Source organism: Sciurus carolinensis, chromosome 2, assembly GCF_902686445.1.
Source record: "Sciurus carolinensis chromosome 2, mSciCar1.2, whole genome shotgun sequence".
Classification (NCBI taxonomy): domain Eukaryota; kingdom Metazoa; phylum Chordata; class Mammalia; order Rodentia; family Sciuridae; genus Sciurus; species Sciurus carolinensis.
The window spans coordinates 151355922-151383483 of NC_062214.1; the positions used below are offsets into that span (position 1 = coordinate 151355922).

Genomic DNA, 27562 nt, shown 5'->3' on the forward strand with positions numbered 1-27562 from the left:
GCTTTATACAAGCTTTACAGTGCAGCAGCAACCCACAGACATCTGTATCATCAAGCTTTCCCTGCACCAAAGTCAGAAACTACTGAACAATCAGAAAAGAAGAAAATTTAATCCAAAATTTTAAACACAGGTGCATGACCAATTGTCAGTTAAATATTGTTTTTTGGTTCCATGCAAACATTCAAAAATGCTTCTGTCAGAACAGTAAATACCAAACACCTCTGAGGACTGCAAAATGCTTTTGTTCTTTTACTTCAGTGTTTAGTAAGCAGATGTATGTATGCATGGTTATATCATTTTGTTAACATGTACAGATTCCTGATTTTTGTTTTTAAATATGCTGTTATAATTTAAGGTATTTGTATATTTATGATGACAGTACAAGTGTTCTGCTTGAATTTACTAAATTCTACTACTGGGTTATAATTAAACCATACAGTGATATTACTCCATGTTTGGATATGCTCATTTAATTTCAACAGAAAAGATTTAAAACTATTTCACATGGCTACTTGTTTAAAACACAGCATAGCTCAGCAAGCTCTAATCTATATAATCTTACACATACCACAAGCTCTTAGTTATTTTTAAATACAACTAAGAGTTTTTCAGTTGCTTTACCAAAAACTATGTTGCTTTTTATATTATGATTTAATATAGAATGTAAACGACTTGATCAACAATGCACAAAAAAATCACTTTGTATATGTACTTGAGTTTCACTGTATTGTATATTTTTTCATTTGGTACATAAGAAATGTATTCTTCATAGGTTTATTCTTTTAACATGTGAACTATTAAAAGTTTACTCTGGTTCTTAACATTAAAACAAATGCTTACTGAATTTGGAAATGGTTGGGTGGTGTTGATATGGAAAGATGAAGATTCGTCTCTTTTTTAAAAAATTCAAGATGCATTTTCTTTACTGTGGACACCATTACAAATTTAAGTTTCCATTTTAAGAGACATGCTAATCTAATCATTAGGTACCTTCCAGTTCTTTTTTTTTTAATATATTTTTTAGTTGTGGTGGTCATAATACCTTTATTTTATTTTTATGTGGTGCTGAGGATCGAACCCAGGGCCTCACATGTGCTAGGTGAGCACTCTACTACTGAGCCACAACCCCAGACCCCTTTTAGTTCTTTTTAAACCAGTGATTCTATAATGTATTTCTAGTGACTAAAATCTCTAGTGGAGTTTATTAAGCATAAAAAGTGGGAGGAATAATGAAGAGTAATGCCTCTTCCCTACAAGGTCCAAAACCAGACTTTCTGTCTTATAAATGCTTAAGTAACAAAAAGTAATTAAGCTAGGAGTATGCACAAGTTCATAGGCTATATCAGCTTAACTTTGGAATAAAAGTTTGATCATAGCTCAGTAAATTATCTTTTCCCATTAATAAAATTCCACTAGCCACACTTTTAATTTTTCAACACACCTTTTGTTATATTGCTTATTTGGAATATGGGCATTCTGAATGGAAAAACTAATCATATTTATGTCTAAAATATGGACTCAAACACCACACATTTAATTTCCACAAAAATATATTTAATAAGCTTGTTATATAAAATCAAACACTTAACATTTTATCAATAACTCAAACTCATATCTAGGAGTGCTTGTATTTTGGAAGACTACATAAACTGAAAATATATTTACATATTTACAATACATGTAACTGAAGAACTATGAAATTCACAGAATTCTAGAGATTTACAGGCTAGAAGTATCATAAATTTGTCTATAATCAAATTGCTGTGCTAATTATGAACAATGTCTTAACTATTAAACCAGAAAGAAAAATGAAAGGGAAATATACAAAGTTTTGTGACAAACATTTAGAAGATAAAAAAGTAATATAAAATTGATTTAATGACTAAGATTTCTTATTGAATCCCTGATTGTCATTTTTGGCAGCATAACCCAGTCTGTCAGAAGGCAGTGTGCTATGCTGTCTGGAACTCTGCACTTCTCAAAAGAGTCATGCTAAATGCAGTTAGGAGCTCTGGCTGAAAACAAGTAGCAACTTTGATGGCACACACCTTCCCAACATAGGCTCAGACTTCATGCTTAAATTTATTCCTGAAAAGATTTTCTCAACATGCTTCAAATAGGTTCCTTACATCTGGCTGTGGAGAATGGGTGGGATTGCATACAGAATTTATCACAATAAAGATTCCAAATCTTGTTTTGAATTTTGAACTATACCATGGTAAAATTTAAATCATCCCACTCAGACAACATTCCATGCTAAAGCAGTAAACATTGTTTTTAAAACACTGCACAGTTTCTCTTTCTCTTTTTTAAAGAAAGATACTGCTGCTATAAGAAGTTACCAAGTGATCATTTCCTTTTAAATATATGGTTGTACATGACATTTTTTTCTACATATTTCTCCATCAAGATTATTCAAAGCAATTTCCTAATACACAACGTTCAAAAGCATTATCTTGTTGGCTCTTAAAATGATAAATTCATTTTTGTTCAATAAAAGAAAATTTTTAATGACAAAATATATATAAAGTTAGAATTTAGAACTTCCAAAAAGTAAGATGCCTTTATTAACCAAAGTACTTGTTTGCAGTTTTTTCAACTGCAAAAATATTTTAAAGCTCTTATAAAACTTATATTTTATTTTTAAAAGGTTAACTTAAAAATTCTTGCCATGCTGCTGGGCATACCACTGCTGTCTCTGCTTGCGGTTTTCCAACTCAGTGAGAAGAGCCTGTCTATAGGCTTCATACATTTTAACAATCTGTTCCAGTTCTTTCATGAAGAGCAACTTTAGCATTCCCTGGTACGTATCCAGGTCAGCCAGCTGGAAGAGTTCCCACTTCAGAATGTGGTCATATCTGTTTTAAAACATAATGTTCACAACACATGCATAAACATGTATTTATTGCAATAAACCAGTCTTTTTATAAATACCAACTGTATTAAAACTAAACAAACCATAAACTTTACAGATAAATGAGTTTCAACTTCCTATTTAAAAATACTATTTTTTTCTTTTTATTTTATGAGTCAGGCTACCACTAAGTTCCCCAGGTTGGCCTTGAACTCCTGGGCTCTAGGAATCCTCCTGCCTGTCTCCAGAGTAGCTGGGAGTATAGGTGTGCCACCACACCCAGCTCTAAATAAACTACTTTTTTAGGAAAGGGAGAAAGCTCTATATATTTAACTTCAAGTTAAAGAATACTCATTTAAGTATCCATTATTCTAATAGTAATATTAAACCATGAATATCAATTTCAAACAGAATGGTTATATAATTTTTCTCTAAAAAATGCATTCTGTGCTATTTGTAAGTTCATCAAGAGTTAATTGTCAGGAACTTAAAGATATTTTAGATCACACTGGGTTTGCAAATGATAATGCACAAAAAAGGGTAAAGTCATTTTTGTCACTAGTGTTGACAGATCTAAAAAGGAATGATGTTCACTACAGTAAACAAGGAACAAACAGAGAAGAAATGAAGAGAAACCATTATTGGCTAAGAATTCCTGAGGATGAGCACCTGGTATCGAAAAAACTCACCAAGAAAGAATAAACTGTTTTCAAAAATGAGAAACAAGTAGAGAGTAGAAGACTCCAGATTCCACAATATGGCAAAGGACACTTGTAAGATTGTATTTACATGTATCTTAGAAGGATTTTGGCCGTTTTTCAGCATAAGTGGATCATATGCTGAGACTGAACTATTCAACCAATTACTAAATATTAATTTATACTTTGAGATCTAGAGACAACACTAATTAAATGTTCTCATTTTAAAGATGAAAAAGCAAACCTAAAAAGGCTATGTATCTTTTGCAAAAGTATTTAATGACCAAAAAAGTTGAGAAAAGCAGACAACTATGGACCAACAGCTTTAGTTTTTTTGGTTTTTTTGGTACAGGGAATTTAATCCAGGGGCCCTTAACCACTGACCCACATCCCCAGCCCTTTTTATATTTTATTTAGAGACAGGGTCTTGCTGATTTTGCTTATAGCCTCTCTTAAGTTGCTGAGGCTGGCTTCGAACTTGTGATCCTCCTGCCTCAGCCTTCCAAGCTGGTAGGATTATAGAAGTAGTTTTAAATGTTAATATCCTTTAAGGTTAGACAAAGAACTTGAACTAAAGCAAGTCACATACCAATATGATATTAAAGTTATGTCAATCATTGCAGTGTAGACATAAGAGGAAGTTTTGACTGCAAGTTCTAGCAAATTTATTTTTATTAACTTTTTTGGGGGGGGAGTATTAGGGATTGAACCTAGAGGCACTTTGCCACTGAGCCAGACCCTTAACCCTTTTTTAATCTTAAAACAGGGTCTCACCAAATTGCCTAAGGCATCACTTAGTTGCTGAGGCTGGCCTTGAACTTGTGATCTTCCTGCCTCAGTCTCCAGAGTTGTTGTGATTATAAGCATGCGCTACCATGTCCAGTTTTTAGTAACCATTTATAATATGTCCTATCCAATGGTTCTTTGATAACTCATTTACCATTTTACTCCAAAAGAATGGTCTAATGTAAAAAAATAATAAGGCTTTTAAAAAAGTGAAAAGAGGCACAGACTGAGCCACATCCTATGCTTGACACTTTGGTAAACATATTTTCTTGGCCTCCCAACTTTATTCAATTACTTGAGATATGCAAATTTACTAGAAGAATTTAATGATTTCTTTATAGAAAGCTTTATGTTCTCTTTAACCAGAAACACTTGTGAACAGAAACTGGAGAGATGCTACAAGAAATATTCAATTAGTCTATATGAAGAAACTTTCATATAAGGTGTTTCCTATAACTTCTGTTATTCATATAGTTTTAAGATTTTACTTATTTGTTTGAAATAAATTCATTAATTCCTAATAAAAAAATCTTAACCTCCCAGAGTGTCCTGCTTTGTTTCAACCATATACTTAACCACTTACCTGGGTCCTTACTTTTATCACAAGTACTGCACCACTTTACATGTTAATCTCCTATGAGAATATAAGCTTGTTATTGTATCCCTAATATAAATTTGCACACAAAGAAGTGAAGGTTCAATAAATATTTGAAGAACTAGTATTTCTAACCAATGATTTTCAAATTTTGTAAGCCCTTGCTATCATTTCTGCAAATACAACAGTATTTAGAGACCCAATATTATTAAGAGAAAACAAGGCTCTGCTTGTGCTCAGCAGCTCAAAGACCCCTAAAAAAAAAATCTGTGGTGTATATTCGCTTACTTCACAGGGGCTCGTGCATAAACCTGAAGCCAGTCAGGAATTTCTGCAGTATGATAAGGATTTGCAGGTACCAGAAGAGACTGATTTCTTTCAGTTTGCTGTGGCTGGTAGGTGACAGGAGGGGGTTGATCATACCGAGGTACACTAAGAAACAGAATTAACATTTGTTAAGATACAAGTCCTAAAACTAAGAAATTATAAAGAACAAAGAATATTTTTGCATCTTTCAATGTGCTTCTTGCCCAAACTGACTACCTTCAAGGAATGGCTTTTGTTTACTCTGAGGAAGAAAAACCCACCTTGTCTTGGAAATTAGAGTATTGCTAGTTTTTAGGATATTTCTTCTGGCTGGTATTTAATCTTTTCAAGGACAGCATCAAAGGATGTTATAAAACAGTTGGAACTAAACTGTAACTCACATAAAGGTTTAAAAACAATCATACATTTCTCCAATAACTTGTAATTAGCTGTAAATTTATAATGGAAAGGTTGATAGCTTCTCTCCAAACAAAAAATGTTTTCTTCCTCCAGTTGGTTGAAGAGAGCAGAAAGAATTGGAAAATGTAGTGTAGCAGGGGTAGGTACTATACCAGTTTAAAAGAAGGAACAGGAGTTAGAATTGACTAGGACCCATTTTATATCATGGACTTAAAAATAAAACCACCTGTTTTAATTAGTTTTAATAGCATGTATATGCTGTGAGGAGGGAGGGGAATAGCTAAATAGAGAGAGGGTATTATATAAAAAATTGCTAAGGAAAGCACTGAACCACCTGCAGGTTAAAGACTGAATTCTGGGAGGCCAAACTGATCTATTTCAGACAAAACTGGAAGAATCTTCCTCCAAACATAAAGATTGGTGTGTATATTAGAAAGGGTCACTGCTTTCTAAACCAGGATCAAAATAAGACATTATACTGTGGTTAACAATTTAAAGACAAAATGCAAAATGGCACTGAAATTTATCATCAACTTTCTTTCATGAGTAGATTCAAAAGGAAACATTCACTGGCACTGCAAGTTGGGAGTAGGGAAAAATTGAGGCTCCGAAGTCAAATATGCCTATTTTTAAAACTTCACCTTGACCACCACTATGAGTAATATTAATGTGGGCAAAACTGTTTCACTTTTCTAAGCCCCAGTTTAGCTGTATTTGTAAAAGTGAAATAAAAAATTTATAACACACATGATTATTCTTGGATTAAATGAGTTAATGTCAGCCAAGAGTTCTGAGGATTTATAATGCAATCTAATTGGTATTACTACTACTCATGTCAACTGAAAGAGTGTATTTACTCCCTCCTATTTTCTTCAGAGAAGCTGGAAGAAGCAAATTAATTAGTTGTGAAAATGCTTTGTTAACCAAAATATTTCTATAATAATGTAAGGCTAACGATGATGAAGAGAAAAGTAAATTCTCAAATGTGGTTATTTGGGACACAAATATCTTAGCCATCTAGTGACAGCCAACGGTAATCATAGGGTTGGTTCTTTTGAAGGGAGAACCACCAGTCATTCAATAAACCGACTTGATGCCACTAATTAGAATCACTGGAAAAAAGATTTTCGAAGCTGAATCAATGATAAAGCTTGGTTTCTGGTTGCGAATACTAAAATATATTTTTGTGATGGTTTTAATGGTTCTTAAAAAAATCACAAATATAGTACTATAAACAAAAATCTGTATTATCCAAGATGATTCTAAGACATCTATCAACATGCTGCTGACATTTTACCCATTTTTAATCTTATGACTTAGTTCTTGAAGTTCTGTAAATATAGTTAAGGTGAAATACTTGCCACTTCATTCCTAAACTACTACTAGCTTTATATGTACTTTGAAATCCAGTGTGTATTTTACTTATAGTACATCTCAATTTGGATTAATCACATTTCAAGTGCTCAACAGCCACATATGATAACTGGCTGCAGTATTAGCACAAGGTTAAAACTCTGGCAACAAATCAGTTCAAAGGTAAGCCCAGTATCAAACAAAATAGCTCCAAAGAATAATTAGTAGCTATTTATTAAACAGATCTGAGACATTCTGTCATCTCAATTTTCACTTTCTTAATTGGGAAGACTAAGCAACACTACATAAAACCATGTCTGAAATTGTATAAAAACAGCAAGATGTTATAATTCAAAAGTACTTTGTCTTAGGAGGTAGTTATATGAATTTATGAAGATAAAGATGTTTTACTTATTTCAATTTCTGAGGGTCTAACAAAAACATTCTGGCATATTAAAGCAGAATCTGATTACAAGGACACTGAGCCTATTTTTCAGGTTGTTTAAACAAAAAGTACTTTTTTAAATTATTAAAGTCATTCATCACTAAAAGTAAATTCAGAGAATATTATTACAAATTTTGAGAAATAAGGATTTAAATCTCAAGCTTTGGGATACCTTTCTCTGATGAAACCATAAGTCCAAAATCTAACACAAGACAAATTGAAAACAAAAAGTCAAAAATAAAGTTGATACTCTACCTAGGAGCACAAGGATGCCTGTACTGAGCCTTTTTATTTGTGTGATCTACATAGTAAGTTCCAAATTCTGATGACTCAACTCGTTCCCATCCAGGAGGAAGTCCTTCTCGTTCAAGAGGATGGCTCCAATGAGTTGTGTTTGTATTATGATCAATATAATATTTTCTCCCTCTCATTGTCCAGTCCACAGACCAGCCAGGTGGAAGGGGTAAATCTTCAGACCCATGGTTAGTTAAATTTCCTAAAGATGTAGCAGCAACTCTCCCAATACCTGATGGGAAAAAGAAAAAGAGCAGTTATTCAATTATCTCTTCAGTTAAAATTTATGATTACATCATTATGAAGTTTTCCATAAAACTAGGCAATATCATTATTTAATTACAAAAAGTGGGAGGAACTAGACTTTGAAGTTAGTGTGATTTTTCAGTTTGAGGCTTCCATTATCAAGCCTTACGAAAATTTAACTAGTAGTGAAGAAGCTACTAAGTACACAGACTGCTAAAGCAAAAATGAAGAAAGAAAAATCTTACCTTGTTTAATATTTAAGATTTGATATCTCATTTAAAAAAGCAACAAAAACTATTCCCAGTTTACAATTTGTTAAATAATCAGGCTGTGCCCTAGAATTATTAAGGAAGCTTATCAAGGTAACAAGTTATAAAGTCAACATAAAAAAATCAGATATCTTACGCTAACACTCTACAATTGAAAACAAATTACTGAAATAGCACCATTTATAATGACTCCAAAAATCAAATATTTATATAAAAATGTAACAAAACATGCAGGATCTCAATGCTGAAAACTACAAGACACTGACAAAAGATATGAAAAGAAGATCCATTATGTTAATGTACTGGAAAATTCAACAGGATTAAGATGTCAATTCTCCTGAAATAATCTTTACCTTCAAGGTAATTCCAATCAAAATCAAAGGAGTTTTTGCACACATAAGTAGACAACAGACAAGTGGACTTTAAAAAATAAAAGAAACAGTAGCCAAAATAATTTTTTATTATAATTAGCATTAATTATATAATTTTATGGGTTTCACTATGACATTTCCACAACATATACATATCATGCATTGATGATACCTACTCTTCTTTCTACCCTTCTTTTGTCCCCCCACTGCCCAGTCAAGTCCTCCACAGTCCCTCTTCTATTTTCAGGTCAGCATTATGGTTTTTTTTTTTAAGTTACCACATGGGAGAAAACTTAAGATGCATGTCCTTCTATGATTGGTTTATTTCACTTAACACGGTATCCTCCAGTACCATCTATTTTCTTGCAAATGACAGGATTACATTCTTCTTTATGGTTCAGTAATACTTCATCAGGTGTGTACACCACATTTTCTTTATCCATTCATCTGACGCACATAAGCTAATTCCATATCTTAGCTATTGTGAATAGTGCTGCAAATAAACAAAGGTGAACGAGTACCTCTTTGATATGCTAACTTTCATATCCTCTAGATAAATACCCAGGAATGGTACAGTTTGATCACATGGTGGGTAACTATTTTCAGTCTCAGGAACCTCCATACTGTTCTCCCTAAAGTGTATATTAATTTACTTTGCCATCGCCAACATATAAGGTTTCCTTTTCTCCACATTCTCGCCAGCACAAATGCATCCATAGATAGATAGACAGACAGACAGACATATATAGAGATAGGTAGGCAGGTAGGTAGGTAGGAAGAACGAAAAAAAAGAAAGAAAAAAAAAAACGGACAGAGATAGTCATTCTAGCTGGAGTAAGATGAAATTTCAATGTAGTTTTGATTTGCATCTCCCTGATAACTAAAGATATCAAGCATGTCCCACATATTTATGGGCCATTTGTACTTTTATTGAAAGGGCTTATTCAGGTCATTTGCCCATTTTTAATATATTACTTATTTTTTCTTTTAGTTCTTTACAAATTCTGAAGGGTGAGACCTTCAGATTACGTGGAAGAACTTTAGATTACGTAGAGGGAAATGAGAGGAAGGTGGGGTATGAAAAATGGTGGCCTGAGACAGACATCATTACCCTATGGTAATGTATGACTACATGAAAGGTATGAATCTACATCATGCAGAACCACAGAAATGAAAAGTTGTACCCCATTTGTGTACAATGAATCAAAATGCAGTCTGTAAAAATAAAAAAAAATAAATTCTGAATAATAATCCTATCAGATGAAAATTGGCAAATATTTACTATGTAGGTCGTTCCTTCACTCTGTCGTTTCCTTTGATGTGCAGAAGCTTTTAAATTTGATGTACTCTCATTTGTCAATCATTGCTTTTGTTCCCTGAGATGCTGGGAATCCTATATAGGAAGACACTGCCTATGCCTATCTTGAAGTGTTTCCCTTGTTTTCTTCTACTAGTTCCAAATTTTCAGGTCTTTCATTAAGGTCTCATTTTGTGTTGATTTTTGTAGAGGGTAAGAGATGGGTCTAGTTTCAATCTCTTATATGTGGATACCAGTTTTCCTAGCACCATTTGTTGAAGAGACTTCCTCTCCAATATGTTTTTGCCAACTCTGTCAAGAATCAGTCGGCTAGAGAGACTGCTAAAAGCTGAGAGAAGTGAACACATTTCAATACTCAAGTAACTCCTGAATCACCTGGTTTCGATTAAGGTAAAGTAAGTTCAAGTTCTTTGCAGACCTCAGAGAAGGGCCTGTGACTGCAGTGAAAAGAATCCCAGGAAACTCAGGAATAAAAATGGAGAAAGTGGTACTTCAGAATGAAATTTCCAGAAACATTCCAGTACTAAAGCAGGGGGAAAAAACAGGAACCAGGAAAACTCTCAGGCCAGTTCATTAAAATGTGGAGTCACCAGGAAATCTGGAGTTTCCCCCAAGAATGGACATTAAAAATTTTTTTTTATTTTTCTTTTTATATATACATGACAGTAGAGCATACTTTGACATATTTATATAAACATGGAGCATATCTTATAAGAATGGGAATTTTCTGAATGTGAAATGTACCTCAGAGTGAGGAATAACCATGTAGTGTCAAAAGCAACTGCCCAGTGTCTTAATCACAGGTACTAAAGAACAGTTAGAAAAAATATTTCCCCATACTAATAAGTTTGTAGGATCTATCCTCGACCATCCATGAGGCCAACAAGACCAAGAAATGAACCACTGCCTTCTCCTTATGGAGAGGTCATACAGAGGACCTGGGATATAGATAAAAGGACAATGAGGCTTCTCAGGTCCTTTATGTAAAGATAATACTGAACTCCTACCTCCTAAGTACCAGCCATAAGACTATGGCATTCCCATTCCCATTGAGGAGTTGCTGTTTTCTTCATAGAGATTCCTCAGGAACCTAGATGGGAGCCCTAGAACACGAACCCTCCAAGGACAATCCCATACCTGCTTCCTTCCATTTTCATAGGAGCCCCCCCAATCCACAACAGCTGTGATGTTTTCTGACTTTGACCACCTTCTCAAAAAAAAAAAAAAAAAAAAAAAAAAATTAGAATCTGGATCCTAATTCTGTCTGAAAAACAACAGAATACAGTTCTGTAATTAGTGATTTCTTCCTTTCTCCACCAATGAGAATAAAATGTGAAATTAAATGATAAAAACAATAATCAGTTGGCTGGTTCATTTCTGGGATCTCTATTCTGATCCTGCTATGACTTGGATTTGGTCTGTCCCCCAAAGACTCACGTGTTTAAGGTTTGATCCCCAATGCAGCAATGTTCAGAAGTGGGGTCTTTGTCTTTGGGAAGGTGTTTGGGTCATGGGTTCTAACCTCATCAGTAGATTAATCCACTGAAAGATTAAAAATCTAACGGCAATATGAGGTGGTGGTGCAAACTGTAGGAAATGAGATCTAACTGGACAAAATACATAACTGGAAGGTTATTTCTTTTCCTTCCCTCTTTTTCTCTCTCTTTCATGGCTGCCAGCAGGTGAGTAGACTTCCTCCATCCTTCTGCCATGATGTTATGCATCACTTCAGGCCTAAAGTAACAAAGTGACTGAGCACAGGCTGAAACCTATGCAACTGTGAGCCAAAATTAACCGTTCTTCCTCTAAGTTGTTTATGACGGTATTTTGTCACAGCAACAAAAAGCTGACAAAAAGTACCATTGGTCTGTGTGTTTTTATGCAATAACCATAGTGTTTTGGTTACTATGGCTTTATAGCATGTCTTGAAATCAACTGCTCTTTTTGCTCAAGGTTGCTTTGGCTATTTGGGGGCTTCTGTGCTTCCACATCAATTTTAAGATTGTTTTTTCTAGTTCTGTGAAGAATGTCATTGATATTTTGAGGGGATTGCACTGAATCTGTAGACTGCCTTGGGCAGTATGGCCATTTTAACAATAATTCTCTCAAACCATGAACATGGAGGTCTTTCCACCTTTTACAATCTTCAATTTATTTTCTTTGCTGCTTTGTAATTTTCATTGTAAATAGGTCTTTCACATCTTTAGGTTTATTCTTAGGTATTTTGTTTTAGTGTGTGCATGGCTATCATGAATAGGATTACTTTCCTGATTTCTTTCTCAGCAAGTTAATTGTTGGTTGGTGGTATACAAAAGTTACTGATTTTTATGTGTTGATTTTGTATTCCATGATACTTTATTGAATTTATCAGTCCTAAAAGTCACTTGGCGGAATCTTCAGGATTTTCTATGTATAGATTCATATCATTAGCAAACAAGGATGATTTTACTTCCTCCTTTCCTATTTACACACCTTTTAGTTCTTTCTCTTGCCTGATTGCTCTGGTTAAAATTTCTAGTACTATACTGAATAATAGTGCCTAGAGTGAAAACCCCGTCTTGGTCCCGATCTTAGAAGAAAATCTCCATTCAGTATGATGTTGGCTGCAGCAATGTTATATATAGCCTTTATTATCTTGAGGTATGAATCTTCCATACCTAATTTATTAAGGACTTTTATCATGAAGGAATGCTGAATTTCACCAAATGCTTTTCTGCATATTGAGATGATCATGTGATTTTTATCTTTGATTCAATTTATGTGCAATAGTACCTTTAGTGATTTTCAAATCATTTTTGCATTCCTGGAATGAAACCAATTTGTTTGTGGTGTAGATCTTTTTAACCCACTGCTGAATTCAACTTACAAGTATTTCACTGAGACTTTTAAAAAACATCTATGTTCATCAGAGATACTGGTCTATAGTTTCACTGTTCTGTTGTGTCTTTATCAGATTTTGGTCTCACAGAACGAGTGTGGAAGGGTTTGTTTCCTCTGCATTTTATGGAATAGTTTGAAGAACATTGCTGTTAGTTCATTAGAAGTCTGATAAATCTCAGCAGTAAATGTATCTGGTCCTGGTTTTTCCTTGGTTGGGAGACATTTTATTACTGCTTCAATTTCATTACTTGTTATTTAGGGTTTTTACGGCCTCTTGGTTCAATTCTTGTAGGTTGCATATGCCCTGAATTCTGTCCACTTCTAGATTTTCCAAAATTTACTGGCATAGTTTTTCAAAACATTCTCTTACTGATCCTTTGAATTTCAGGGGTATCTGTTGCAATATCTCCCTTTTCATTTCTAGTTTCATTTATTTGGGTATTCTCCATCTTCTGGTTACCTTAACTAAAGATTTGGCCATTTTTACTTTTTCGAAGAATTGACTCTTTGTTTCATTGATTATTTGTATTGCTCTTCTAGTCTCTATTTCATTTATTTGTGCTCTGATCTTTATTATTTCTCTCCTACTCATTTTGGGTTTGGTTTGAAATAATTTTTAAAAAGAATAAAGTTGATTCTTTGCACTGCCCAATAAATAAATACAACACAGTAATCAAGGTAGTGTAGTACTGAGAACAGAACAAACAAATAGATCAATGGAACACAATAAAAAATCCAGGAACATACCCACACATACAGGGTCAAATGACTTTTGGAAAAGGTGAAAAAGCAACTTTGCAGAGCAAAGGCATTTTTTTTTTTTTAAATAATGTTGGAACAACAGGACAATCATACTCAAAAGTACTAATCACATACCTCCCATATTATGCAAAAACTAACTCAAAATGAATCATATCTAGTGAAAAACGATAAAACTGTTAGAAAATAAAACAAGATTACTCCATGTATGTATAATGTCAAAATACACTCTACTATCATGTATATCTAAAAAGAACAAATTTTAAATTTTTTATAAAAACAAGATTAATCTTTATGATTCTTGACCATGACACTAAAAGCTCAATCTGTAAAGGAATAATACTCATGCTTTGGACTTTATCAAAATTAAAAATGTTTACTCTGGGAAAGATATGTTAGGAAAATCAAGCTATAAACTGGGAGGAAAATATCTGCAAATCACACATTACACAAAGAATTTAGAATATATAAAGAATCTCAAACTTAACACAAAGAGCTGGAGGTACAGCTCAGTGCTAGAGTGCTTCTTTAGCATGCACAAGGTCCTGGGTTTGAACTCAAGCACTGAAAGGAGAAAACAAACCTCAACATGAAGAAAACAACTCAATTTTTTGAAAAATGGGCAAAAGATTTTAACAGGCACTTCACCACAGAAGACATATAGATGGTTAATTAGCACATGAAAAATGCTCAGACACCAGGGAAATGCAAATTAAAGCCACAATAAGATGACAGTGTACATCCATGAGAATGGCCAAACAAAACAGACAAGTTCTGATGCACTGTTGGTGGAAATGCAAAACGCGACAGTCACTCTAGAAAACAGCTTAGCCATTTTATAAACTTCTTATAAAATTAAAGCTTGTTATATAATACAGCAAACCCATTACTAAATATTTACCATAGAGAAATGAAAACTCATCTTCACACAAAAACCCATATGTGGATGTTTTCAGTTACTGCACTTATAACTGCACCTAAGTGGAAACAATCCACATATCCTTCAACAGAATGGATAAACAAACTGTAGTATAACCATACAGCAGAATCCACTCAGGAAAGAAAAACAAAAAAGGAATTAATTATTGGTACATGCAACAATGTGGATGAATCTGAAAAGCATTATGAAAAGATACAGTCTCAAATGGCTATGAATTGTACAATTGCATTTATGAGAAGCTCTTAAAAAGGCAAGACTGTACTAAGAAGACTGGTTGCTAGAAGCTGGAGGTTAAGAGTGGAAGTCAATTATGAAGGGGCAGCATAAGGGAATTTTGGGGGGTGAAGGAAACGTTCATCTACTCACTATGCTGGCATTACAAGAATCTATACATGTTAAAAATTAGAACCGTGTATCTTAAATCTGTTAAGATTAGCGACAGAGGCTGTGCTCAGTAAGTTTTTCCTTGATTTTGTGTGTAAGTTATCTTTACTGTATCATTACTTGGTAGAAGTTATCTCTAATATGATAGCTCATGTCTACTGTTATCAGATTTCCATTCCTTCTCTGACTTAAGCTGCTATTTTTCTACCCACTTTCACTCTGATCCAGCTACATCTACCACCCTGTTCTTCTCAAACATGGTAGAACAAACTGTTCATTCTCCCTAGAACACTTTTCCTTCAAATAGCTGCTTGGCTTGCTCATTCATGCTCTTCAGGTCTTTTCTTAAATGTCTCCATGACCACTAGATGTGGCAGCATATGCCTGCAACCCAGCAATCTGGGAAGCTGAGGCAGGAGGATTGCAGGTTCAAGGTCAACTGGGCAACTTAGCAAGACCCTTGCTCAAAATAAAAAAAATATAAAGGGTTAGGGATACAGGTCAGTGGTAGAACATCCCTGGTTTCAATTCCCAGTATCACCAAAATAAAAAGAAAAAGTCTCAACAAAACTCACTCTTACTACCCTATGGCAATCTACAATTCCCAGATTCTACTTTGTTTACCTTTTTTTAAAATCACTTTATTCTGTACACTTATTAAATAATTTTTAATCTTCTTTCTTACCCTACAAGAATCACACAATGATTATCATTTTTCTTATCTCAAAAGGAAGATCCACAGGATAAAAAGCCTTGTTTTGGTCAGAGATATATCCAAGCCCTTAGAACAGTGTCTATGTATAGTACATAATAAATGTTCAAAAAACTAACCTATAGTAATGAAGACAGTATGGCATTAGTGGCGGAAACATATTAATAAATAGAGAGCTTAGAAATAGACCCACACAAATATGGTCACTTGATTTTAGACACACACATTAACAAAAATATCTACCCCGTCTGCATATAATTCCAGTTCCTAGGGAGGCAGAGACTAGAAGATTTCAAGTTTAAGGACGGCCTGGAGAAATGGGCAAGATCCTGTCTCAACATAAAATGAAAAGAGCTGGGAACATAGCTCAGTGCTTAAGTACTTGCACAGCTTGTGTACAAACCCCTGGGTTCAATCACTGGTGGTGCTGGTGGTAAGAGGAAGGAGAAGAAAGTAACCAGTTCATTCTGTTGTTACTCCTAGTTATTTGTAATGTTTATAGCCCAGACAGAATTTTAACATAAATTTAGATCCTTGTCCCTAAATAATACAAAAATACATCATTCAAATGAAAATTTAGTGAAAATTGCCAAAACCCCACAAGGTTCCAACTACCAAATTTAGAATACATCTGAAAATTCAAAATAAGAAAGAATGGGTTATCATTCAGGTGTGAAAGACTATTATTCCAGAACAAAATATCTGTCAAAAAGTTTCCAGCTGACTTTGAAGGGTTCTTAAAATTATACTTGGCTGGAAACTAAGGCAAGGGGTTTTAACTTTTTTTTTTTTTTTTGCAGTCCTGGGGATTGAACCCAGGGCCTTGTGCTTGCAGGGCAAGCACTCTACCAACTGAGCTATATCCCCAGTCCCAAAGGGTTAAACTTTAAGGAATAGAAAAATAAACATTTTTCATATGTTCTGAAATTATACTGGCAATCCTAAATATACTAACAAGTAAGGATTCCTTGCAAGGATTAGAATAGCAGTGTGTCTGTTAACCATATTGCTGTGTATATGAAAATACTAATAAGAAAACATATTTCAGGGAAAAAAAAAACTTTAAAATTAAGGCAAAAGCTTCAATTCAAACTCTGAGAGTCTAAAGGAGAATATGTAAGTTTACTTGCAGGTTATATGTAAGGTGGCTTAAAAAAACTGTATTTACTTAAATAAAACACACACACACAAAAGCAAATGCATAAGGCTAGTCATTGTAGCATTATCTGTAGTAATGAAAGCCTAAAAATAAACCAAATCTCTATTAGAATACTGGGTGATCATGATTATATTCACAGACCAGACCAGAATACTGTATTATGCAGCTGTAAAAATGAATGAAGATGATTTCTTTTTACTGCCCTGGAGTAATATTCAGGATTTATTAATTGAAAAAAGAAAATCTGCATTTCATACTAGCTTATACATATGTGGTAAATAGCCTGCAACCTGGCTCTGGGCCCAGGATCCCTGTTCCCTTAATATTCATTCACTCCCTGACAGTGTGAGCAATAGTTTATGGCAGAAAGGATGGCATGTGACTTCCAATATCAGGATACAAATACTCTGTAGCTTCCATCCTGGTCAAGCTCACTTACTCTTTGTTGATCACTCATTTTGGAGGAAGCCAGATGTCAAGAAAAGCCCATGTAGTGAGGAACTGAAGCCTCCTGCTAACAGCCTTATATGAACCTTATAGCCCTGGCAAAAACTTCAGACAACCACAGTCCCAGCTGACATCTGAACTGCAACTTCATGAGATTGTGAGTCAGAACTACCCAACAAGATGCTTCTGACATACTGACCCACATAAACTGATATGATAAATGTTTGTTGTGCCACTGAGTTTAGGAACAATATGTTATACAGCAACAGATAATTCGCAATATATATGAAAGGAGAAGGATAAGTATAGATAAAGACAGATTTGTAATCATTTTCATAAAATGTTGTAATGAAAGGATACAATAAAATAAATGAAAATGGTTATTTACGGGGGAGGAAGAGAACAAAACAGAAGGGGACAGGGATAGAATTTCTTAAATGAATTTGTTTTATAGCTTTGATTCTGGAATCTTCTAAATGTCCTATAAAACAAAATTAAATCAAAATTTAGAAGAAGCAATCCCTACTGTAGAAAAATAAAATGAAGTAAATTAAAGTACATATCGAATGGCTTAACCATACTTGACAAAATTATTCAAAGTGAATTTTAAACACAATAAATTGTATTTCCTGAATGGGAAACACCTTAAAGCTAAAAAAAAAAAAACAATAACTCTGTTTTATTCAGCAATCATAATATTAATAATACTGATACTATTTTTAAAACTAGTAATGTAATATAAAGCAAATGAATGGTTTTATAATTGTCCAGAGAAACCATTATGTCCAGAATGAAAAAAAAAAATTGTAGCACAATGTGAATGTATTTGCTACTACAGAACTATACATATAAATATGCTTAATATGGTAAATTTTATGTTTTGCATATTTTAACACAATTAAAATGTTTTTAAGAAAGCAAAAAGTTAAAACTTGGAAATCTTAAATTTAAATTTCCAACAGTATAAAATCATGATAAATTTGTTTCCAAAAAACACATTTCCTAGATATGTACATTAAATGGTCTAGAAACAAAAATCCACCCAGTAATAAGGAATACAGTGTGTGATCCCCATACACTATTTCCCTACTGAAAGGAACCAGGGATCCTTGGTTAAGTGGTTGGTTCCAGGGCTGACATAGGAAATGCATAAATTGAGTCTGGAACATATAATCACATTAGAAAGCAAAGTGCAAACAAAGGGAACTAACCTTGAATGGGTTCCAGTGGCCAAAGAAGGAACAATTTAAACATCAAAACACAAACCACAGTAATTAATTGAAACACAAATCTTAAGGTCCAAAGTTCACTTTTGAGACCTAGGCTGATCCAAGGTCTCAGGGCAGGAAAAATCCAATAACAACAAAAAAGTAACATTTTTTTGTAGTAATCGAAAAGTAAGGTACTACTCAAAAAAAAAAAAAAGATGGGGAACGATCCTGAAAGAACTCCTCATGGCCACAGCTGGAACAATTTGAGCAATAAGGCAAATGACTTATAAGATTATAAACCGAAACATATAAATAACAATACACAGGAGTCTATACTGGTAGGAACCATAGACTAAATAAGAGACAAAACTTTCTTCACTGAAGAATTCCACATATGTAGATATTCCTAGAATTCTACATATTCCCCATTCCAGGAGGTAAAGTTCAACCCACCTACCTCTCTTAAGAGTTGAGTAAGTGACTCCCCTCCAAAGAACAGAATACGAAAAGGGGAAAACAGTAATTTTACAGTGAAGCTTGATAAACTTTAAGTGATGAAAGTTAACTTACCAGTAATGTCATAAGGGTATCATGTACCTCCTTGTGCATGATATATGCATGCTTTCCAAAAACTATTAAGTTCAGTCTAATTATGAGGAAAACAGACCAAAATCCAAATCAAGGAATATTCTACAAAATATCTGACATGTACTCTTTAAACTGTCCCAGGTTATGAAAAACAAGAAAAGAAGGAGAAATTAGCATAGCCCAAGAAGACTAGAAACATGACAGTTAAATGAAATGTGATACTCTGGATAGGACCCTGGAACAGAAAATGGATATTAACGAAAAACTAGTTAAATCCAAAATCCAAATAAGCTTGAAATTAAAAAAAAAAAAAAAACCCACGAGTCCATAATGACATCCAAAATAAAAACTCATTAGCTACCAAATTTGAACTAAATCAGTACGGAAAAAAAGAGAACTTCAGTTTCTGTGCTACAAGAAAAAAATTACTGTTTCTACAACTTCATTTAGTCCCAATAAAGAATAAGGGGCATTCATAAATAATCCTCAAAACACCTTCATTTGTAGGAATTAGCTACACATGTTCCATTAATATAAAATAAAACACCATAAGCTAATTACATGATTTTCTAAAGATGAAGAAAGCATTGTCTTAACTAATAATCTTTCACTTATATAAGCCTTCAAAACCTCATACAACCAGGAAAATACTTATGAGACCTACATTATAAGTAAAAAAAAAAAAAATCTGGTCTTTTAGTGCCTACAGAGAATAAAATGGAATATGGAACTCTAAAGGAGTTCCACAAGGTCCATAGTAATAAAAACTAACATTACAGCTGGCGTTACAATCAGGATATTGATAAAAAGGACCTCAGTATTGAACCTAACTGTTTTCTCCGTTCCTTTGCAAAATAAATACAGATGAAGTTGGCTCTCTAAAGATTATCAACCTCTCCTCAAAAAATAATTCTGGTTAACTATGTTTACTACAGTAAATAAATCCAATTTTTTTTTTGGTAAAACCTAACACTTTTGTTTTATTTTTATAATATTAATACAATTTTGTGATCTTTAAAACTTTAAAAATATTTGTTAAATATTTTACTTAAAATTGCATGGAAACTAAATTATTTAAGTGCAAAATGAAGAAATTCAATCTGCTTTAGTATTCCAACTAAAGACTTCCTGTTAATAACAGGATTCCTTCCTTTGGCACATAATAAGTGCCAGATTGACATGTTGGCCAAAATGTTAAAGGTCAAATTTCAGAGCTAACTATTGAATTCCCTAAACCCTCTAAAGCTCATCAAGATTCTATACAGCTTGTTTTTGTGCCCTTGCTAAATTCAAGAAAATGTATTTTCCCTTTGAGAGAAGGTGTTTCCTCCAAGTTCAAGTAATAACTAGTGGGCAGGAATTACTACTGTTATTAAGCCATTTCAAAACAAATTTTCCATTCTTTTTATGCTTATTATATTAGTAACCATTTTATTGCTTATGAAAATAAACTGTCAACAGCTCAGTCCTACTCTCCCACAAACTTACTTTCTCCTTTATATTCAAATTCTTTGAACCCTATCAGATTAAATCTTGAAAATGTAAGTTTAAAATCTTTTCAAGATGAATTTTAAAATGTTCTGTTTTTGTTTCAGAATTAGATTTTTTTCCCTGCTGGAATACATAGTTATTAGGTTTTTCTGTTTGGTTAATGATTGATAATCTTTCCCCATAACTTAAGGAATTCCTTCAAAAAAGCACTATTTTCTTTTAGAAGGTAACACATTAAATCTGTACTGCCCTGATACATAGTAATGTTATTAAGTGAAGTTTCTTGAACAATGTATGACTGCTGTAATAAAAGCATATCTTTAAAAAATTTTGGGGGGAGAATATTTTATTACAAGGCTCCTCAAATAGCTGCAACTTTCTGTAAAGAAATCAGATATGAAAGGGCCTAGGGTAAGAATATAGACGCCTACTGTCATTAAAAGCAGGTCTGGCTATTCCATGAAATCAGATCTTATTTTTGTTCTGTTTTATTTGTTTTTATGTGGTGCTGAGAATCAAAACTCAGTGCCTCACACAAGCTAGGCAAGCACTGTACCACTGAGCTACAGCCCCAGCCTCCAGATCTTATTTTTAAAAAGGACATCCTTTAATTTTAAAAAAAAATCCAGTTAAATTGTACTTTATTTCTAAGTCGTGAATGGAAAAAGATGCTCTAAAATTTGTCTTTAAACTTACAGAAACCATGTCAGATTGCTCCTATGAGAGGATCTACCAAGATTTAGAGAATTCCTCAACGGTATTTTGCAAATCAGAATTTTAACACAATATTTTAACCTGGTATTATTAATTCTTCACACTTACATATGGAAAGTTCAGGCAGAAAATATTATAGGTAGAGTATCCTTGTCAAAAATGTTTACGGAACCAGAAGTGTTTCCAATATTGGATTTTTTTGGGGGGGATTTTGGAATATTTGCATATACATAAGGAGGTTTTTAAGGGATGGCCAACTCTGTTGCTCTGGGCCCTAGGTAAAGTAGCAAGCAGGTCATGGGGGAAGGGCCCTGCTCTGCTCTTGGCAGGGTCAGGAAGCAGAGAGAGCCATAGTGGGGAAGTGGCTCTTCCACTGTGGCTTAAACACAGAATTTGTGTATGTTTTCACATATACCTTATACACACAGCTAGCAAGTAATTTTATACAATATTTTTAATGCACCTGCAGTCTGACTGCAACTCATTCAGTGAGGTTAAGTGTGGAATTTTTACATATGTAGCATTATGTCTGTGCTCAAGAAATTTCAGATTTTTAAGTATTTCCAATTTTCAAATCAGGGATTATTACAGTTCAGATATGAGGTGTTCCACAAAAGTTCCAGTACTAATGCAGGAATGTTCAGAGGTGAATGACTGATTGGATTGAGAGCCATAACCTAATCATTCCATCCTCCTTTGAATGATCAGGTGGTAAATGTAGGCAGGTGGGGTATGTCTAGAGGAGGTGGGTCACTGGGGTTATGCCCTGGAAGGGTGTATCTTTCCTTGTAGCCACCTCCCCACTATGGCTCTCTCTGCTTCCTGACCCTGCCAAGAGCAGAGCAGGGCCCTTCCCCCATGACCTGCTATACTTTACCTAGGGCCCAGACCAACAGAGTTGGCCATCTACAGATCAAAACCTCTGAAACAATGACCCCGAGATAAATTTGTCCTCATATTAGTTGTTCTTGTCAGGTATTTTGGTCATAGCAACAAAAAAGATGACTATATCAGGGATGTTCAACCTTTGTGAGCTATCAGTAATGTTTGCAATACAGAAATGGGAAAGATGAGGGCAAAGAGCAACAAATAAGCTGTATTAAGAATAAACACACCTATTATTCCTGCTTTCCCTCAGCTAACAAAAACTTAAGTTTCCAAATTTGAAACCTCTGGATTCATTCATTCATTCATCCATTTATATTTCTGAATAACTCCTATGTTGTCAGGTGCTATGCTAATCATATCAGACTCTTAAAAAGGCATTTGTTATGGAGAAAGAGGAATAAAATAACTAATATACTAAGCATCTCTAGTAGATAGATACTTTACTTTTCTGCATTTTAAAAATTTCCTATAATAAGCAATTAATAGTCTAAAAGAAAATATAAACGAGTTTTATTTTTAAAATTTATTTTAGTTGGCTAACAAGTCTTTCTGAGGTTCAGAACTGCATATTATAACTTATAAATCCTCTATGCAACTGTCTTAATCTTTTAACCTAGGTTTTTAAATCAAAAAAGCATTCATCCATGCTCTTGACAGTATTTCTACATGCCCAGAAAACCTTTCCTATTTAATGTTCCAATGAGACTATAATGTCAGCTTTCATAAAATAAGCTGCTCTTACCAACTATTCCATACCATTCCCCGATTTTCAAAACTTCAGTGATTTACTTTCTCCCAAACCCATAATACGCAATCTTCTTTCAAAAAGCATCCTAGATCTGCTTTCTCTCCACTAACACTGGTACTTAAAATTCTCTTTTCTCTAAGGAGCTATCTTAATTTACCCGAAATATTGTTACAAAATTAATCTTTAAACATGGCTTTCATAAAATCATTGTCTTTTTGAAGTACACAATGTCTTCTGCTTCAGTCTAGTCTAAGGAAGCTGTGGGAGAACAAATCTTCATTTTACATTTTATTTCTTCAAAGAAGGCCAAATTACATAGTCCCTTAAATTTAAACCTTGCCTGCTGTTTTTACTTGGCTATTCATAACTTTCTACCTAAAATGTCCTTCTTCTGCTCAATTTATCTAAAGTCCAAGCCCAAAGCCCAGCTCAAACTTTACCTCCTCTATGAATTATTCTTCAAAGTACTCCAGCCTATACTGATCTCTCTTCTGACTCCCTATCACACAGGATCACAAAATACAACAATGAACATTTCTGTGAATGTTGTGTATACATTGATTTTGTTTTCCCAAATAAGGTACTCCAAGAGGGTCAAGAAAAATGTGAGATATGTAAATGATTACTAATAAATGAATACAATTTTTCCTATAATAAAAATACTCATGCTTCAAACTATTAATTCAGTTTATTTAAAGCTCTGTAGGTTAAAAAAAATCTGTTGCACAAATTTTTTATCTTTATTCTGCCAAATTTAAAGCCTACAACTTACTAGGTAGGAAAAAAATAATCAGATGAGAAAGTTTAATTTAGTTTGCATCAGTTTATCTTGTATAATCCAGTACTTTAGGAATAAAATAGAATTGTACATTTTCCCAATTTCTTCTGATTCTTGAAGGAGTTAAGAAATTAGATGTTTTCCTTAACTATATGATTGATATTTCTGTCCATTACAAAAAGAACAAAAAGAGATGTTGACACAGTTAACCATTTGATAACTAGTGTTTCTGATCAACTTCGGACGTTACTGAGTTATGAAAAGTCATGTTCAAAGAAACAGGGCTAAGTCTCACGAAGTAATGTAATGTCCACAGTATCATCACTCAATTCTTCCTATCCTCTTTTCCTTTCCAGGTTTTAAGTCTCGTTTGTCTAAAGACCTAACCTCCTCATTCTACCAAACTTAAATCTAAATTCGACCCAACCAGAGACATTAAATTTTCCATGATTTAAGAGTATTAATAGTATAGAAGGTCTTGAGATAAGTAACAAGTTTATATTACATCGGTTAATAAAATAAAATGGACACAATAATTCTGTCATTCAGTATAGGCTGGTAACTACTTGTCAGCAGGCAGAATTAAGATTGACAAAATGGGAAATGGAAAAAGTTTCTCTAAGAGTAGTTGTTTGTTTCCCAGGAAAATCCAGAAGAGTATCTTTTTTATTGAAATGTCAATAAATATAACTAATATACTATTTATAATGTTATGTTACCTGAAGCATGCCTCCCCTGATTCTGTGGCATTCTTTGGAAGAGATCATGACTGTATTCATAATATCTATAGTCTTCATGTGCACGATCTCCAAGTGGCCGCCTTCTCTGACCATCAAAAAAATTATCCGAATAATAATATCGGGAACCAGAGTCTCCATTTTCAACAGTAAAATTAACTTCTGTCAAAAATGACTGAGATGAGCCATATTCCCTAGGTACATCTGCTAAACTCGGGCAAGATAAGAAGGTGCAGATAATCTGTTGCTTTCTCTTCTCATTATTTCATGAGGTGTTCTTTGAATTGGAGTTCTAAGAAAACTCTGGTTTCTTGAAACTACTCCATCTCCAGAAGCTGAAAAAGCATTAGAGCTTGAATCTGGAAGACAGATATCAGTTCGTCTTGGAATTGTTGGACCGTGCCGGATGAATGAAGGCATGAGATCTATAATAAAAGAGGAAAATTACAATTTCAATAACTTTTCTAAAGCTGTTCATTTACATCTACTAATCAAAATACCAATGGACTTAAGGAAACTAAATTTTAATTTTAAGATAGTACTTGGGTATTTTAAATTGAGGAAGATTATTATTTTCCTACAAAAATGAATTTATAATTTGTATGAATATGCTATGTGTAAGCTTAGCCAGAAAGTATTCTGCACACTACCATACATAATATGATGAAATGTCAATAAACTTATCTATGAACTAAATAGCAATGAAATACTCATGAATTAATGCATAAAAATAGAAATAATGAATCAATACATAGTCAACAGTGTGGCTATACTATGTTTCTAAAACTCCATTTAAGAAATTGCCAAAATTCCTTCTTTCAGCAAACATAATTTCAAAGATAAATGAATTTATTTCAGAAGATTTTAAAATTAGGCTGTAATTCCAGTGACTAAGGAGGCTGAGGTAGAAGGACTCCAAGTTCAAGGCCAGTCTCAAACACTTAGAGAGATCCAGCCATTAAAAAAAAAAAAAAAAAAAAAAAAGCAGAGAGGGATTGGGGCTATAGCTCAGTGGCAAAGAGCCCCTGACTTTAATCCCAATTAAAAAAAAATTTTTTTTTAATCCAAAACCAAGAAAAAGATTTTAAAATTAGTAATTCTGTATTTCTACTCTTGGAATTAACTAGAACTAGTAAATGAAAACTGAAAAGCCAAAATTTAGGTATGGAAATTAAAAAGATCTCATTTGAAGAAGTCAATAAATGCTAAATGAGAATATGAACACCAAGTCTTAAATTATGGCTCCTTTAAGAACAAATAATTAAAATTCAAAACAGAAAATGATGGCAGAACAATGGCTTTCAGGACAATAGCACTACTGAACATAATGTGCAAATAGTTCAGACATTCTTGGTAAGTAAACACCTTTACAATATGAAAAAAATTGGATATGGAACCCATTTTATTAGTTTATTACATAAACAATTCATAAGGGCACTCCTATTAATGAGGTTCATAAGTTAACACTGAAACAAATTAATATCGGAATAAATAAGGGTACACTTTACAGAAACAAAATTCGGTTTCCTTATTTGCTTAAATGATGTGCCATATGCCAAGATTTCAAGTAACATTTAATAAACCTTATTTACAGCAAACAGCAAGCTATCATTTAAAACACCTAAAAACTTAAGAGCATGTACAACTGAAAACCAAGCTGTTAGCAAGTTTAAAAATCAAGTTTCAAGTTACCGATATACCATCTCATATATTTTGTTGAAAACACAGCAATACAATAAATTTATAAGGCTAACAATGTGGCCATAATGGAAAAGCATGCTCTCCACCCATTTCTGTGTGATCTGGGTAAATACTAGGAAACTCTATGAACAGCTTTCCCAATTACAATATGAGGTAATGCTTAAATCACAAGGTTACTACCAGCTTCCAAGAAGGAAACTTACACAAAGAGCCCAGCACGCAGTATGAGCACCAAAAAATTAACTCCTTACTTCACGAACGGAACCTCCTAAACACTGAATTAAAAATTCAAGAAACTGAGCTAAAAAATGAGTCAAATATTTAAATTGGGAAGAAAGGCGGGGGAGGGGAAATATGCCTATTAGAAGTAAAACAAAGAAAGATCTTGGTAACTTCCCTGATATGAGGGGAATCATTTTTGAGAAGTTTGTTTTTATGGAATCTCACGAATATGGTCAAAATACCAAATATTTGGCTCCCCTACTCAGCGATCCAAGAGTTATGATGTTTGGGTAGCACTACAAGAGCGACAGTCTGCTTTTTAACTTTCTCAGATCCAAGTCCTGCGGTCCCCAGAGTTAGCACTACTTGGGGGCACGGGCGAGTGACACCCGCAGTGTTTGCAAACAAAGGCACATCTCGACATATTTAGAAGAGGAAAAAGTGTCCCTGTCTAATCACTTTTATTTCTACAGCATCAGAGGATTAGCGGTTTATTTTCTACGGTCTTGTTCTTTCAGTATTCCAAAACACCAACAGTGTCGAGGGAGGCAAGGAAGTTTTATTTTTGAGGGGCGAGTGTCGAACTCCTTTCCTACTCTTCACCGACTTTCAATGACCAAGCACCATTTCAAGCACAAGAAAAAAACAACCTACTTCCCGAGGACCAAAGTGGAAGGAGCAACCCGAAGGGCGCCCCTGCCAAGCCCCGCTGCCCGCTACCGCCCCGCCAGGTGTGGGCGCGCCCCGCCGCCTACACTCACTCCGCAGCAGAGGCGACGTCTCCTTTTTCACGTACTTCCCCTGCACCTCGGCCGGCTTGGACACTTCATTTTTGGTTTTCTTTCGGGACAGCATCCTCTTCAACGAGGCCCAAGGCCGCGCCAAGCAGCCTCCCTAGGGCTCCGCGCCAGGCGCCGGCCGTCTCCGCCGCCACCTCCGCCGGCGCCTCCTTCCCTCCCGAGCCGCCGCCACCGCCTCCTCTCCGCAGCCCGGGGTCGCCCGCAGGGACTGCCGCATGTTCGCGGCGCTAAGCGCGCCGACCGCCGCTCAGTCGCATGTCAGTTCCTTCCCGGAAGTCTCCCCTCGCCGCGACGCTGCCCCAGAGACGCCGTGAGGAGAGGCCAAGGACACCAGGCCAGGGCCATGGTCCGCCACAGGCACCCTAGTAACCGCTACTGCTGCTGCTGGGGCCGCCGCTGCGCCGCCGCCGCCTGCGTCCTGTAAACTTTCCCCGCGGCCGCTGGGAAT

The 27562-nt window shown here is 34.6% G+C and overlaps 2 protein-coding genes across 3 annotated transcripts in view; one reads left to right on the forward strand and one right to left on the reverse strand.

The window, feature by feature from the left end:
- Positions 1 to 4895, forward strand: part of Atl1 (atlastin GTPase 1) — a 62998-nt gene extending 58103 nt beyond the window's left edge. Inside the window, exon 13 of one of the 2 annotated variants that reach the window (XM_047539047.1) lies at positions 1 to 4895. In XM_047539047.1, the coding sequence (XP_047395003.1) occupies positions 1 to 111 (111 nt within the window). In that variant the 3' untranslated portion in view covers positions 112 to 4895. The other variant, XM_047539045.1, reaches the window with a different exon arrangement.
- Positions 1521 to 27562, reverse strand: Sav1 (salvador family WW domain containing protein 1). The gene is given in 6 exon segments (XM_047539048.1): positions 1521 to 2858; positions 5222 to 5365; positions 7713 to 7983; positions 24374 to 24604; positions 24607 to 24816; positions 27076 to 27562. Coding segments are annotated over 6 exon segments (1152 nt in total). The 5' UTR covers positions 27170 to 27562; the 3' UTR covers positions 1521 to 2656.